General features: G+C 43.0%; 1 protein-coding gene across 6 annotated transcripts in view; it reads right to left on the reverse strand.

The window, feature by feature from the left end:
* The window catches only part of EFCAB11 (EF-hand calcium binding domain 11), a 163,857-nt gene that overhangs the window by 33,619 nt on the left and 116,773 nt on the right, over positions 1–13,465 (reverse strand). The window contains exons 6-7 of one of the 6 annotated variants that reach the window (XR_011488416.1): positions 7,407–8,490; positions 4,442–6,285 (exon numbers count right to left, since the gene is read on the reverse strand). The exons of 3 other annotated variants lie outside the window; for them this stretch is intronic. Coding sequence is in view for 1 of the 3 variants with exons in the window: in XM_020900235.2 (XP_020755894.2) it covers positions 6,234–6,285 (52 nt within the window). In the remaining 2 variants the exon portion in view is untranslated. Of the gene's footprint in view, positions 1–4,441; positions 6,286–7,406; positions 8,491–13,465 lie in introns of those variants that run through there. 2 more of the 6 variants (XR_011488415.1, XM_020900235.2) reach the window with 2 other exon arrangements.

The following is a 13,465-nucleotide window of genomic DNA, read 5'->3' on the forward strand; positions in this document are numbered from 1 at the left end:
AGCCAACAGTTCAGTCGCTCAGTCGTGTCCGACTCTTTGTGACTCCATGGGCTGCAGCACATCAGGCCTCCCTGTCCATCACCAACTTCCGGAGTTTACTCAAACCCATGTCCATCGAGTCGGTGATGCCATCCAGCCATCTCATCCTCTGTCGTCCCCTTCTCCTCCTGCCCCTAATCCCTCCCAGCATCAGGGTCTTTTCCAGTGAGTCAGCTCTTCACATGAAGTGGCCAAAGTATTGGAGTTTCAGCTTCAGCATCAGTCCTTCCAATGAACACCCAGGACTGATCTCCATTAGGATGGACTGGTTGGCTCTCCTTGCAGTCCAAGGGACCCTCAAGAGTCTTCTCCAACACCACAGTTCAAAAGCATCAATTTTTCAGCACTCAGCTTTCTTCACAGTCCATCTCTCACATCCATACATGACCACTGGAAAAACCATAGCCTTGACTAGAGAGAACTTTGTTCACAAAGTAATGTTTCTGCTTTTTAATATGCTATCTAGGTTGGTCATAACTTTCCTTCCAAGGAGGAAGCATATTTTAATTTCATGGCTGCAATGACCACCTGCAGTGATTTTGGAGCCCAAAACAATAAAGTCAGCCACTGTTTGCACTGTTTCCCTGTCTATTTCCCATGAAGTGATGGGACCAGATGCCATGATCTCAGTTTTCTGAATGTTGAGCTTTAAGCCAACTTTTTTACTCTCTTCTTTTACTTTCATCAAGAGGCTTTTTAGTTCCTCTTCACTTTCTGCCATAAGGGTGGTGTCATCTGCATATCTGAGGTTACTGATATTTCTCCCGGCAATCTTGATTCCAGCTTGTGCTTCTTCCAGCCCAGCATTTCTCATGATGTACTCTGCATATAAGTTAAATAAGCAGGGTGACAATGTACAGCTTTGACGTACTTCTTTTCCTATTTGTAACCAGTCTGTTGTTCCATGTCCAGTTCTAACTGTTGCTTCCTGACCTGCATACAGGTTTCTCAAGAGGCAGGTCTGGTGGTCTGGTATTCCCACCTCTTTCAGAATTTTCCACAATTTATTGTGATCCACACAGTTCAAAGGCTTTGGCATAGACAATAAAGCAGAAATAGATGTTTTTCTGGGACTCTATTGCTTTTTCGATGATCCAGCAGATATTGGCAATTTGATCTCTGGTTCCTCAGCCTTTTCTAAAACCAGCTTGAACATCTGGAAGCTCACAGTTCACATATTGCTGAAGCCTGGCTTGGAGAATTTTAAGCATTACTTTACTAGTGTGTGAGATGAGTACAATTGTGCGGTAGTCTGAGCATTCTTTGGCATTGCCTTTCTCTGGGTTTGGAATGAAAACTGACGTTTTCCAGTCCTGTGGCCACTGCTGAGTTTTCCAGATTTGCTGGCATATTGAGTGCAGCACTTTCACAGCATCATCTTTCAGGATTTGAAATAGCTCAACTGGAATTCCATCACCTCCACTGGCTTTGTTTGTAGTGATGCTTTCTAAGGCCCACTTGACTTCACATTCCAAGATGTCTCGCTCTAGGTGAGTGATCACACCATCGTGATTATCTGGGTCATGAACATCTTTGTACAGTTCTTCTGTGTATTCTTGCCACCTCTTCTTAATATCTTCTGCTTCTATTAGGTCCCTACCATTTCTGTCCTTTATTGAACCCATCTTTGCATGAAATGTTCCCTTGGTATCTCTAATTTTCTTGAAGAGATCACTAGTCTTTCCCATTCTGTTATTTTCTTCTATTTCTTTGCATTGATTGCTGAGGAAGGCTTTCTGATCTCTCCTTGCTGTTCTTCGGAACTCTGCATTCAGATGGGAATATCTTTCCTTTTCTCCTTTGCTTTTTGCTTCTCTTCTTTTCACAGCTATTTGTAAGGCCTCCTCAGACAGCCATTTTGCTTTTTTGCATTTCTTTTCCATGGGGATGGTCTTGATCCCTGTCTCCTGTACAGTGTCATGAACCTCCATCCATAGTTCACCAGGCATTCTGTCTATCAGATCTAGTCCCTTAAATCTATTTCTCACTTACACTGTATAGTCATAAGGGATTTGATTTAGGTCATACCTGAATGGTCTAGCAGTTTTCCCTACTTTCTTCAATTTCAGTCTGAATTTGGCAATAAGGAGTTCATGATCTGAGCCACAGTCAGCTCCCGGTCTTGTTTTTGCTGACTATTTAGAGCTTCTCCATCTTTGGCTGCAAAGAATATAATCAGTCTGATTTCGATGTTGACCATCTGGTGATGTCCATGTGTAGAATCTTCTCTTGTGTTGTTGGAAGAGGGTGTTTGCTATGACCAGTACATTCTCTTGGCAAAACTCTATTAGCCTTTGCCCTCTTCATTCCGTACTCCAAGTCCAAACTTGCCTGTTACTCCAGGTGTTTCTTGAGTATTCCCCATGGTCCTGTTTCATGAAACAGTTTTATTCGTTCTTGACGTGCGCCTTCATGTAAATGTTTTCATTATCACCAGAGTCACTTTTAGAGACATTAACTCTATTTTCCAGGGCGTGTCATTTTCACATCTGTTAAAGTTGTCTGGGATACAGGACTTTGTAAATTCCAGGCTTGGTACTGACACTAGACATTTTTACCTGAAGCCACTTAGTATCTGAGTCAATTCCTAGGCAGGTTGATAAGAACTCCCCAAGGAGGAGAGAGGGGTCTGGAATTCTTGAGGAGGAGGAAAGGACAAACATCTTTTTTATCCCTCTATGTTCCTTGGTCTTAGTCACAGAAAATATTTTTTTTCTTTAAGCCCGGGACTGATAATTACACAACAAACAACTCCGTTTAAACTCTGTACTAAGGATTATATAACAACAATGTATCCTGCTTGAGGAGAGTTTCTCCTTCCTGAAAACCTTCCAAGGAATCCTGTTATCTTAGAATGTATATTATGGGAGTGGATCTGGTAAGATCTTTCTATTGTTAGTTCTAATCCTGTCATCTTAAAATGTAAATTGTGAGAGTGGGTCTAGTAAGAGCTTTACGACCTTGAGACTTCTTTTGATTAATTGTAATAACCAGTTAAAAAAGCAGAAACTCCCTTGCTTAGACTGGCGAGGGGGGCACTCTCTGCCCCCTTCTGGTGTCCGTGTCAGAAGTTTTCTCTGTCCCTCTTGCACTTTAATAAAGATCTGCTACACAGGAGTTCTTGATCAAGCCTGGTCCTGAAGCTAAATCTTTGGAGATCACAAATCCAGTATCATTCACCATAAGCTACCATGTCTATTTGCAGAACATCATAAAATGTATGTTTTGGGTTTCTTTTTCATTCACTCTAAGATTATATATATATATATATATATATATATATATATATATATATGATCACTAATAAGGAAAAAAAGAGTGAAAGAGGAGAGTGAAAAAGCCAGCTTGAAACTCAACATTCAAAAAACTAGTATCACGCTATCTGGTCCCATTACTTCGTGACAAGTGAGTGAAGTCGCTCAGTTATGACTGACTCTTTGAGACCAGGCCAGAATACTGGAGTGGGTAGCCTTTTCCTTCTCCAGGGGATTTTCCCAACCCAGGGACTGAACCCAGGTCTCCTGCATCACAGGCAGATTCTTTACCAGCTGGGCCACCAGGGAAGCTCAGGAATACTGAAGTGGGTAGCCTTCTCCAGCAGATCTTCCTGACCCAGGAATTGAACCGGAGTCTCCTGCATCGCAGGCAGATTCTTTACCAAATGAGTTATCAGGGGAGCCCATAACATGGCATGACTTCAGGACAAATGGAAGGGAAAACAGTGGAAGCAGAGAAAGATTTTCTTTTCTTGGGCTCCAGAGTCACGCAGACAGTGACTGTTTTAAAAGTTGCTTGCTCCTTGGAAAGAAAGCTATGACAAAGCTAGACAGCATATTAAAAAACAGAGATATCACTTTGCTGACAAAGGTCCATATAGTCAAAGCTGTGATTTTTATAGTAGTGATGTATGGATGTGAGAGTTGGACTATAAAGAAAGCTGAGCACCAAAGAATTGATGCTTTTGAACTGTGGTGTCTGGAGAAGACTCTTGAGAGACCCTCGGACTGCAAGGCGATCCAACCAGTCAATCCTAAAGGAAATCAATCCTCAAGATTCTCTGGAAAGACTGATGCTGAAGCTCTAATACTTTGGCCAGCTGGTGTGAAGAGCCAGCTCATTGGAAAAGACCCTGATGCTGGGAAAGACTGAAGTGGGGAGAAGAAGGGAATGACAGAGGATGAGATGGTTGGCTGGCATCACCGACTCAATAGAGGACAGAGGAGCCTGGTGTGCTGTAGTCCATGAGGTCGCAAAGAGCTGGACATGACTTTGTGACTGACCACTGCCAACAACAATATGTAACCACTTACTGGATTGCTTTTAAAATCACCTTTAAAGGCTTGTTTGCAATGACAGCCAATATTTGCAATTATGAGTGAATAATACCAGGCAGGAGACTGGATCCATGTGAAATTTCCTTTATTCTTTATTCATCAACTTCATTAGGTGACCTCTGTAAGCAGCAAAATCTCCTACTGACTGAGGCTATTTTGGGCCCAACACTCTTTTCTGGTTCAAAGTAAAGTAACTGAGAACATGTCTAATAGTTTGAGAGACTTGGTAAGAGAACTAATTCTTTTCAGACGGTATGTTTTCATGAAAAGTCTCATTTTTCTATTAAGTCCCCTAAGGCAGTCCTGCTTAAATTCTCTTTGGTAAAGGACCACTTTCAAAAAATTTTCCAGTGTGTTGCAAACTGATACTTGGTAAAACTTAATAAAAATGAATCACTAGAAAAGTGAAATAAAAAGACATGCAAGATAAAAACTGTAATTTTGTATTCCTAGTTCAACCAACAGGAAATTATATTGCAATAAATAGTACCAAAGTAAACGGAAAAAGGACTATGAAAATCATGTGTTGTTCATTGAAAGTATGCATGTAGGCAACTAATACCTAGGATCACTATTAGACTTGTAACTTTTTTCATTTTGAGGGAAAAAAATGAATCCCCATGCTAAATGTCTATAGATACACTATAAATGAACACAGAGCACAGAAATACTGTGGCACAGCTGGTAAAGAACCCTGCCAATGCAGGAGATGCCAGAGACCCGCTCCCTGGGTCGGGAAGATCCCCTGAAGGAGGAATGGCAACCCACCTCAGTATTCTTGCCTGGAAAATTCCATGGACAGAGGAGTCTGGCGGGCTGCAGTCCATGAGGTCGCAAAGAGTCGGAGACGACTGAGCGCACACACAATAGAAATTTTAATATGGCAAATTGCCTTGCTTTTTGCTTGATAATTTTTCTAACCTGGGTGCATTTGCCAGCAAGGCTACTTGTAGGGGATCAAGTACATCTAAACTATTTCTAAGTTTTATTTTCATAATAATAATATGATGGTGATAATAAGAATAGGAAAGAAACTAGTCTCACAGAATGAAACAGAAGAGGTTTTAGAGCAATTTCAGCAAGCTCAGTTTGTTCATTTTAAAGTTTTATCTAAAATGGAGAAAGTGCTACTACGTTTTCAGAGTTCTTTAAATCCTTCAACAGAAGCCAGTTCTAGCAGTATATCTTGTAAGTTATGGTTAAATTTAAGTTATCTTTTGATGAAAGAAATGGATTCTGGATCCATGGATTTTCTGGGCATAGATCTTCTTTTGATGGAAAATAAAATTCAAAATGCCTGATCAAATCTAAGGTGTTTTGTGATAGCCTTTCACAGATGTGCAGTCCTGAGATCATCACTTGCATTGATCGTTGCTAAATTATGGAACGTGTGTCATAATGATCTGTAGAAAGCTCCTAGCTTTCGTTTTTTGCCCTTTGATCTTATCAGCCATTGATAAACATGTTTCTTCTTTGCATGGAAGTACCAAGATCGTTAAAAACACTGAAGGTATTAGATATATAAGCAGTCCTGCTTGTCCAGTTCATATCTTCAACAGGCTAGGATCAAGCTGTCTTCTGATTTTACAGAAATGTACAGAGTTCTTCTGTAAATCGAACACTCTCAAACAATTGTCCTCTTGATCATCCTATACCTCAGCATGTAGCGACAGCTGTTCATGGTCTGCTTCCACAGGATCAAGTAACACACATAATTCGGAGTTTAACCCAGCAGCCTTTACCTAATCGTGATCTTTTAGGACAGCACTCAGCCATGGTTTATTTTCACCAACATTTCTTTTCATGGCGGGACTTTCTCATGAGAGAGATGATCTGTTGATTTACATTCTGGTGCAGCCTCTAAATCAGGGTGACGTCTTCAGGATGCTTTCTGCACCATCGGAACCTGCTCCTACACAAAATGTAAACTCCAGTCAACGTTTGTTGACAATCTAATCCTTCATCTATACAGTTCAGACTTTGTTGTTTGTCAGCGACAAAGCTGAAAAAAGAAATTCTTCCTTCTTATCGCCACCATGTTCAAACTGCACATAAAGAAGAATATGAGTGAAATGACCGTGCTTACCATGAAAACACGCTGCTGACTCTAATTGCTCCATGAGTTAGCCCTCTGCACCATTAGCTGGTTCCAGAATAGGCTGAGCTGTGGGGGTTCTGGAAGCAGCTCTTGCACTACCCTCTGTGTTAGGGATTCGCACAACATTCCTAGCAAATACCTTTGAAGCCATCTTTCACCCATGTCTCACCAGCTGTATATAGATTTTAGTCTTGGCGAGCTGAAACGCTACTTACCAGGAAGCCTGTAAAGCTCCCCTGTTTATATGTGACACCCTGAGCATCTGCTTCAATCGGCTTTCGAATCCAATATCCTTTTGTTCAAAACATTTTCATGGTTTTGAACTGAACTTTTTTGGATGGCATTAAAGAAATATTTTTGTGTCACTGTGGATTCTACCACCTTATACACTGTGATGGTTCCACGGCATCATAGGCAGTATGTCTCTACAAATCACCAAGCATTATGCTTTCAGGACGTCAGCATCAGTGACAGCTATAAACTGAACTTAGGGTGTGAGTGATCGCAGTTCCGAAGAAAACAAATATGTACTCTTGTCTGCTTCTTCAAACTCACTCCCACCCGCACCTTTTGGTTTACACTCTTTCCACATTCAGAAATGACAAGGATTTTCTCACCAGAAACCAAGCAAACAAACAAAAGAAACTCCAGGGAGGCCTGTTTTACCTTCTGTAAACTGAGGATGGAAATGACCAGCATACATTTTATTTCCTTAGTCAACTAATAATGTGAAATAATAAAAATGAAATTTTTGATTAAACATGAAAACTCGTAAGGTATAAAAAGAAAGGCTTACATTTCCACAGATTTTTACATCCGTAGAGAGCACAGCTGATAAATCAATCAGAAGTAATCACACACTGTAACACGGTCCTACCGCACAGGGTTATTTACTACATAACTCGCACCGCGTATGACTCACTATTTGAGCTTACTGGAACTGAGGTCGTCTCCACCCTGTTCAGTGAGACGAGTCTGCCATTGTGAACGTGGCATCATGACAATTCCAAACCGCGCTCGAAGCTTCTGACTTCCCAGGCGGCGCTAGTGGTAAAGAATCTGCCTGCCAGTGGAGGAGATGCCAGAGACATGGGTTCAGTCCCTGGGTGGGGAAGAACCCCTGGAGGAGGGAATGGCAACCCACCCCGGTATTCGTGCCTGGAGAATGAATCCCATGGACAGAGGCGCCTGGAGGGCTGCAGTCCGTGGGGACGCAGAGAGGGGTACGACTGAGCCTGCACACACAGGCTCAGCAGCACAGAAGCTTCTGGTGCCCCCGAGTGTCCACGCCCAAGTCGTCATGGGCCAGCACCAATCTGCCGAGCACACGTAGAATAGCACGGTCAAGAGGCACCATGAATACAGAACCAGTGTTACTTGCTGGTTCAGGATAAGGGAAAGCAACCAAAGGAAAGGGAGGCCTCAAGGCAGACCCTTGGGTGACTTTCAGCTTGGGCCAGAGGATGCAGAGTGATGCCGCTTACTGAAGCAGGAGGGAGAGATCTGTTTGTATGAAGTTCGAAGGATGCAGAGTGACGCCGCTTACCGAAGCAGGAGGGAGAGATCTGTTTGTATGAAGTTCGAAGGATGCAGAGTGATGCCGCTTACCGAAGCAGGAGGGAGAGATCTGTTTGTATGAAGTTCGAAGGATGCAGAGTGACGCCGCTTACCGAAGCAGGAGGGAGAGATCTGTTTGTAAGTTCGAAGGATGCAGAGTGACGCCGCTTACCGAAGCAGGAGGGAAAGCTCTGTTTGTATGAAGTTCGAAGGATGCAGAGTGATGCCATTTACTGAAGCAGGAGGGAGAGATCTGTTTGTATGAAGTTCGAAGGATGCAGAGTGATGCCGCTTACCGAAGCAGGAGGCAGAGCTCTGTTTGTATGAAGTTCGGGGGGCCGTGAGGTGCCCAGGCAGAGACGGTAAGTGTAGGTGAGTCAGGGCCTTAGGGAGAGATCTGGTCTGCTGGGAATCACCAGCACTTGGATGTTGTATCTCGGCATAAGATCGTCTAAGGAGAACCTGTGGCCGGAGAAGCAAGTCAGGAGCGAGGCCTGAGCTCTCCGACGTGCAGAGGTGGGCAGAGAGGGAAGTCGAGGCAGGACAGGCTCGGGATAGCGGCTCTGCCATGCGTGCTCGGGTCAGAGTCGTTTTCAGGGCTCCACAGGGCGCATGGGGGAGGAGAGAGCTGCACCTCCGATTCCCAGAGCTCCGACGCAGAGCACTGCTGTGGAAGCACGTAATAGACAAGCCCTGGGGGACCTCCCTGGGGGTCCAGCCCGCCCCCCACTGCAGGGCACGCAGGTCCGATCCCGGGTCAGGTAAGACCCCACACTGCCACAGGGCAACTAAGCCTGACGCAGAACAAGGGCCAGAGCATTCGTAAAAGAAACTAAGGAATAAAAAGATGATGGTGAATCACTTAAATAATAAATAGATAAGCATGGGATGACTGACTGAAAGGCACAACAGCCCTGAATATTCATGCATCTATTATCCTGGCACTGAGATCTGGGGGCACTTCAGTTTTATAAACTGCCCAGGGATGATCTGTTTGAGTAGCTTACTCCTTCAAACAAACAACAGTTCCTTTGATGAACAGAGCTCTTAAATGTTTGTGCACCATGAACCCTTGTGGCAGTTTGATAAAGACTCTAATTTTAAATGCATAAAATGAAGCCAATTATACTGAAATAGATATGAGTATTAAAAAAACAAATTAGCAAGAAGATATTATAGGTGCTTCTTTATTAACACATTAAAGAACAAGACCTAGTGCCAAGACAAATACCCAGTGGTGGGAGGAGGAAAGTGAGGATTCAGGGCAAGGAGGAGTCACTGTGATTCCAAAGCAGCGAAGAGGGTGAACGAGTTCAAGACAGCCACAACACCTAAATTATGGTGCCAAAATCGGTGAGCCCTTGAGGGCGGGAGAAGTGGGTGACAGGGGATGAGATGGTTGGACGGCGTCACCAACTCGATGGACGCGAGTTTGAGTAAACTCCGTGAGACGGTGAAAGAAGGAGCCTGGCGTGCTGCAATCTACGGGGGCCCAAAGAGTCGGCCACGACTGAGCGACTGAACAGCTACAAGCTGCTGGTGACAAAGTCCGAGATGCTGCTAAGATGACGGTGCTTGTTGGCCACGTTTCTAATTTAAAAAGATGCTAAATATCCATCAGAGATCTACGTTCATGGAACCCAGATGAAAAATCCTTGAATTGAAAGATTTTGTTCACTTGTACCCTCACTACTACATTCAAGTTAAGTTCTACTTTTAAAATGCATCTTTTTTTAAAAAATAAGAAAAATCATATAGTGTAGCAAATAGTGGGCTTCCCAAGTGGCTCAGTGGTTAAGAATCTGCCTGCTGTTTCAGAGACTCAGGAGACGGGGATTCAATCCCTGGGTCGGGAAGATCCCCTGGAGGAAGAAATGGCAACCCGCTCCAGTGTTCTTGCCTGGGAAGTCCCGTGGACAGAGGAGACTGGCGGGTTGCAGTCTGCGGGGTCACACAGAGTCGGACACGACTTTGACGCACATGCAGGTCGAGAAGAGACTTGAGGGCAAGACTACTGGGTAACGGCGAAAGTGTGGAGCCGAGTTGGTGCGGACGCAATGGACGTGGAGAAAAAGAAAGGAACCCGGGACGCCCCCAAGGGTTTGGGCATGAGCGACAGGAAGGATGGAGTTCCGCGAGGGTGCAGTTCTGTGAATTAAGATGGAAAATCTTAAGAGAAGCAGGTTTGAGGGAGAAGATCATGGGTCTGGTTTTGAAAGTGGGGCTTCTCTATCACACGTCGTTGTAGAGAGCTGGATACAGAAAAGTAGAAAAGCTAAAGCAATTTAAATGTCACAATAGGGGCTGATTAAGTTAACTATTATATATTGATAACTGTTTATATTGATAAACGGCAGTTACAAAGAATGAGGTCTAATCATACTATTACTAAAATCTGTAACATATGCAGAATGGTACACAGCATTTTAATAATATTGTTCAGTTCAGTTCAGTCGCTCAGTCGTGTCCAACTCTTTGGGGTCGTATACATAATCTGTGCCTGTCCATCTGCACACGTACATGCTACTTTATATGCTCAGAAAAAAATCTGGATGAATACACACCAAGCAGCTAATAATATTTATCTGGGAAATGAAACTGGCAGAGGATAGGATGAAAGAAACATTTTACTTTATTTATTTCTATATTAGAACTTTTAAGTGAAGAACAAGTATTATACACATAATAGAAAAACTAAAAAAAGTTTGAAAAATTTTTAAAAAATGTTTTAAATGATGCTTGGTTCACATGTAAGCAAACACTCTCAAATCCAGGCACATTTCCTGACTGTTTTTTGTTTTTTAATTTTATTGAAGTACAATTGATTGAAAATATTGTGTGAATTTCTTCTGTATAGCAAAGTGACTCAGATATACATGTATATTCTATTTCATATTCTTTTCCATTATGGCTTGTCACAGGATACCGAATACAGTTCCCTGTGCTATATAATAGGACTTTGTTGCTTATCCGTCCTATATATAACAGTTTGCCCCTCCTAATTTTGGAGTTCTGCTAATTCCAAGTTCCCAACCCTTCCTTCCCTACACCCCCACCCCCCAACCTTTGCAATCACAAGTCTGCTCTCTGTATCTGTTAGTCTGTTTTTATTTCATAGATATGCTGATCTGTATCAAATTTTAGATTCCACACATATACGATCTCATCATGTATTTGTCTTTCTGATTTACTTTGCTTAACATGATCATCTCTAGGTCCAGTCATGTTGCTGCAAATGGCATTACTTCATTCTCTTTGATGGCTGATAATATTCCTTTGTGTAAACACACATACACACACACACACTATATATATGCCACTTCTTCTTTATCCATTCATGTGTTGATGGACATTAGTTATTCTTTGAAATGAAGTAGACGCTTTGTGACTGCAGCTCTTGGCTGAAGCAGCAAGTAGTCTGAGATACGGGGTGGATGGAGGTGGGAAGTAAAGCGTGTGGAACGGGAAGAGAGGAAATAAGACAAGAGACAGGCACACGTCAGAGACCTGACACTCAAGCTGGGACAACACTAAATCTCTGGACATGTTTACATTTGGGGAGCATGTGTTTTTCAGTTTTTTAAACATGGATGCCTTTAGGTAACTTGGGAGCTCTCTATTTTGCCACAAGCCCCACCACCCCCTATGACCCCCCACCCAGCGTGAGCCATACCTTTCCGTTACTGCAGGCAACGACTTTCCCACCCCTGTGCCAGCATGCACTGGGCTCTTACGCTGGGCTCGGCACTGCATTCAATTCTGCCTTCTACTCTACTGGACACATAGGTAACGTCAAAGGATTGAAAGCTTTAACAATGTTTTCTACAAAATCTGCACCTGCCTCATTGTTTCTCTTTTAGCCTTATTCATTTTTGGACATATCAATGAAAATTAAAGTGGCCATAAGATCACCGTTTTAGCTCGTACTTGTGTTGTGAAAACATGAACTCTACAAATCATCAGGCAATGAGCCCTGACTTCTGATTTAACTCTGACAAGTCCCTCTTTCCCTGGACTGGTAAGGGTTTCCCTCTGCTTAAGTAGAGAGTCACACAAAGATGGGAAAATGAAAGCAGCACAGAGAGTATAACCCAAATCACCATCAGAATGACAGCGCCAAGGACAGAGGAGGCAGGACCCAGAAGAGAGCCACACAGGCCCTGCAAGCAAGCTCATCCTGAAGGTGGGGAAAAGAAACCCTGGCAGGTAAAGCAAATAAAGTAAGAAGTAAACTCAGCATCTCTCTTACCAAGCATCTTTCCATACACTAAATAATATCCACTCTAAGATGACTTTAAGAGGCTGTTAACATAATTATTTGGGGATGAATGATGAATGAATAAACAAATAAATGCTCAACATGTGGCATCTCTTTATCTCAATGAAAAAGAGAGCCCTAAATAGTTCTCTGTGGAATTCTTTTTTTCAAAGTGGGTGGTTTCAAGATCTAAGTATGAACCTGAGGCGGATGTCTGGCCCTCAAGTTTTGAGTTTGGAACATGGAGCTAAGAGAAACTTTACAATGAGTCCTGGAAGAGAAAAGATCATAAAGTTTAATCACATGTCTCTAGGGGGGAAAAGAACAATTTTGAAAATGTTCTATTTCTAATAATCATGGAACATATATCACCTTTTAAGATTTGTTTCTCAGAAGAGCAGAAATCATTTAGTCTAGGAAAACAGTGTGGCTTAATTATTTTACTTTATTTTTCTTTCCTAGATTCTCTGCCAAGAACTACAGAGCAAAATGAAAAGACAGTGCGGGAGACAGCTGCTAAATAATCTCTTTGTCATATTTCTAATAAGATAGCGACATCATTTCTGTTGCTAACATATAGCTGCATTAGGTCTGAAATAAGCTGTTATGGCTTTTTCCCCTCAGTGGACTCCGGCTGCAGTAAGTAATACATCATTTATAATTGGAAATGTGTATCCCTCCCGAAAAAGTTTGCTCCTGCTTGCTTATGCCCTTGAGCACCTTGCTTGAATTTGAAGCCACTGCTTGATTTGCATACACGCATGTGTGCTCGGTCGCCTCTGTTGCGTCCTACTCTGCAACCTCACAGACTGCAGCTGCCCGGCTCCTCTGTCCATGGCACTCTCCAGGCAAGAATACTGGAGTGGGCTGCCATGCCCTCCTCCAGGGGATCTTCCTGACCCAGGGATCAAACCTGCATCTCTTACATCTCCTGCATTGGCAGGCGGGTTCTTTACCACTATCACCACCTGGGATGCCTAGGTGGTCTTAATAAATAAAAATGTGGTCAACCAATAAAAATCAGCCATGTGTCAACTGGCCATCCAATAAGGAGGCCTGTATATCCACTGTGTCTGTATGCATGCTGTCACTTCGGTCGTGTCCGACTCTTTGCAACCCCATGGACTGCAGCCCGCCAGGCTCCTCTGTCCATGGGATTCTCTAGGCAGGAACCCTGGA

The sequence above is a fragment of the Odocoileus virginianus genome, chromosome 6 (genome assembly GCF_023699985.2).
Source record: "Odocoileus virginianus isolate 20LAN1187 ecotype Illinois chromosome 6, Ovbor_1.2, whole genome shotgun sequence".
Classification (NCBI taxonomy): Eukaryota; Metazoa; Chordata; class Mammalia; order Artiodactyla; family Cervidae; genus Odocoileus; species Odocoileus virginianus.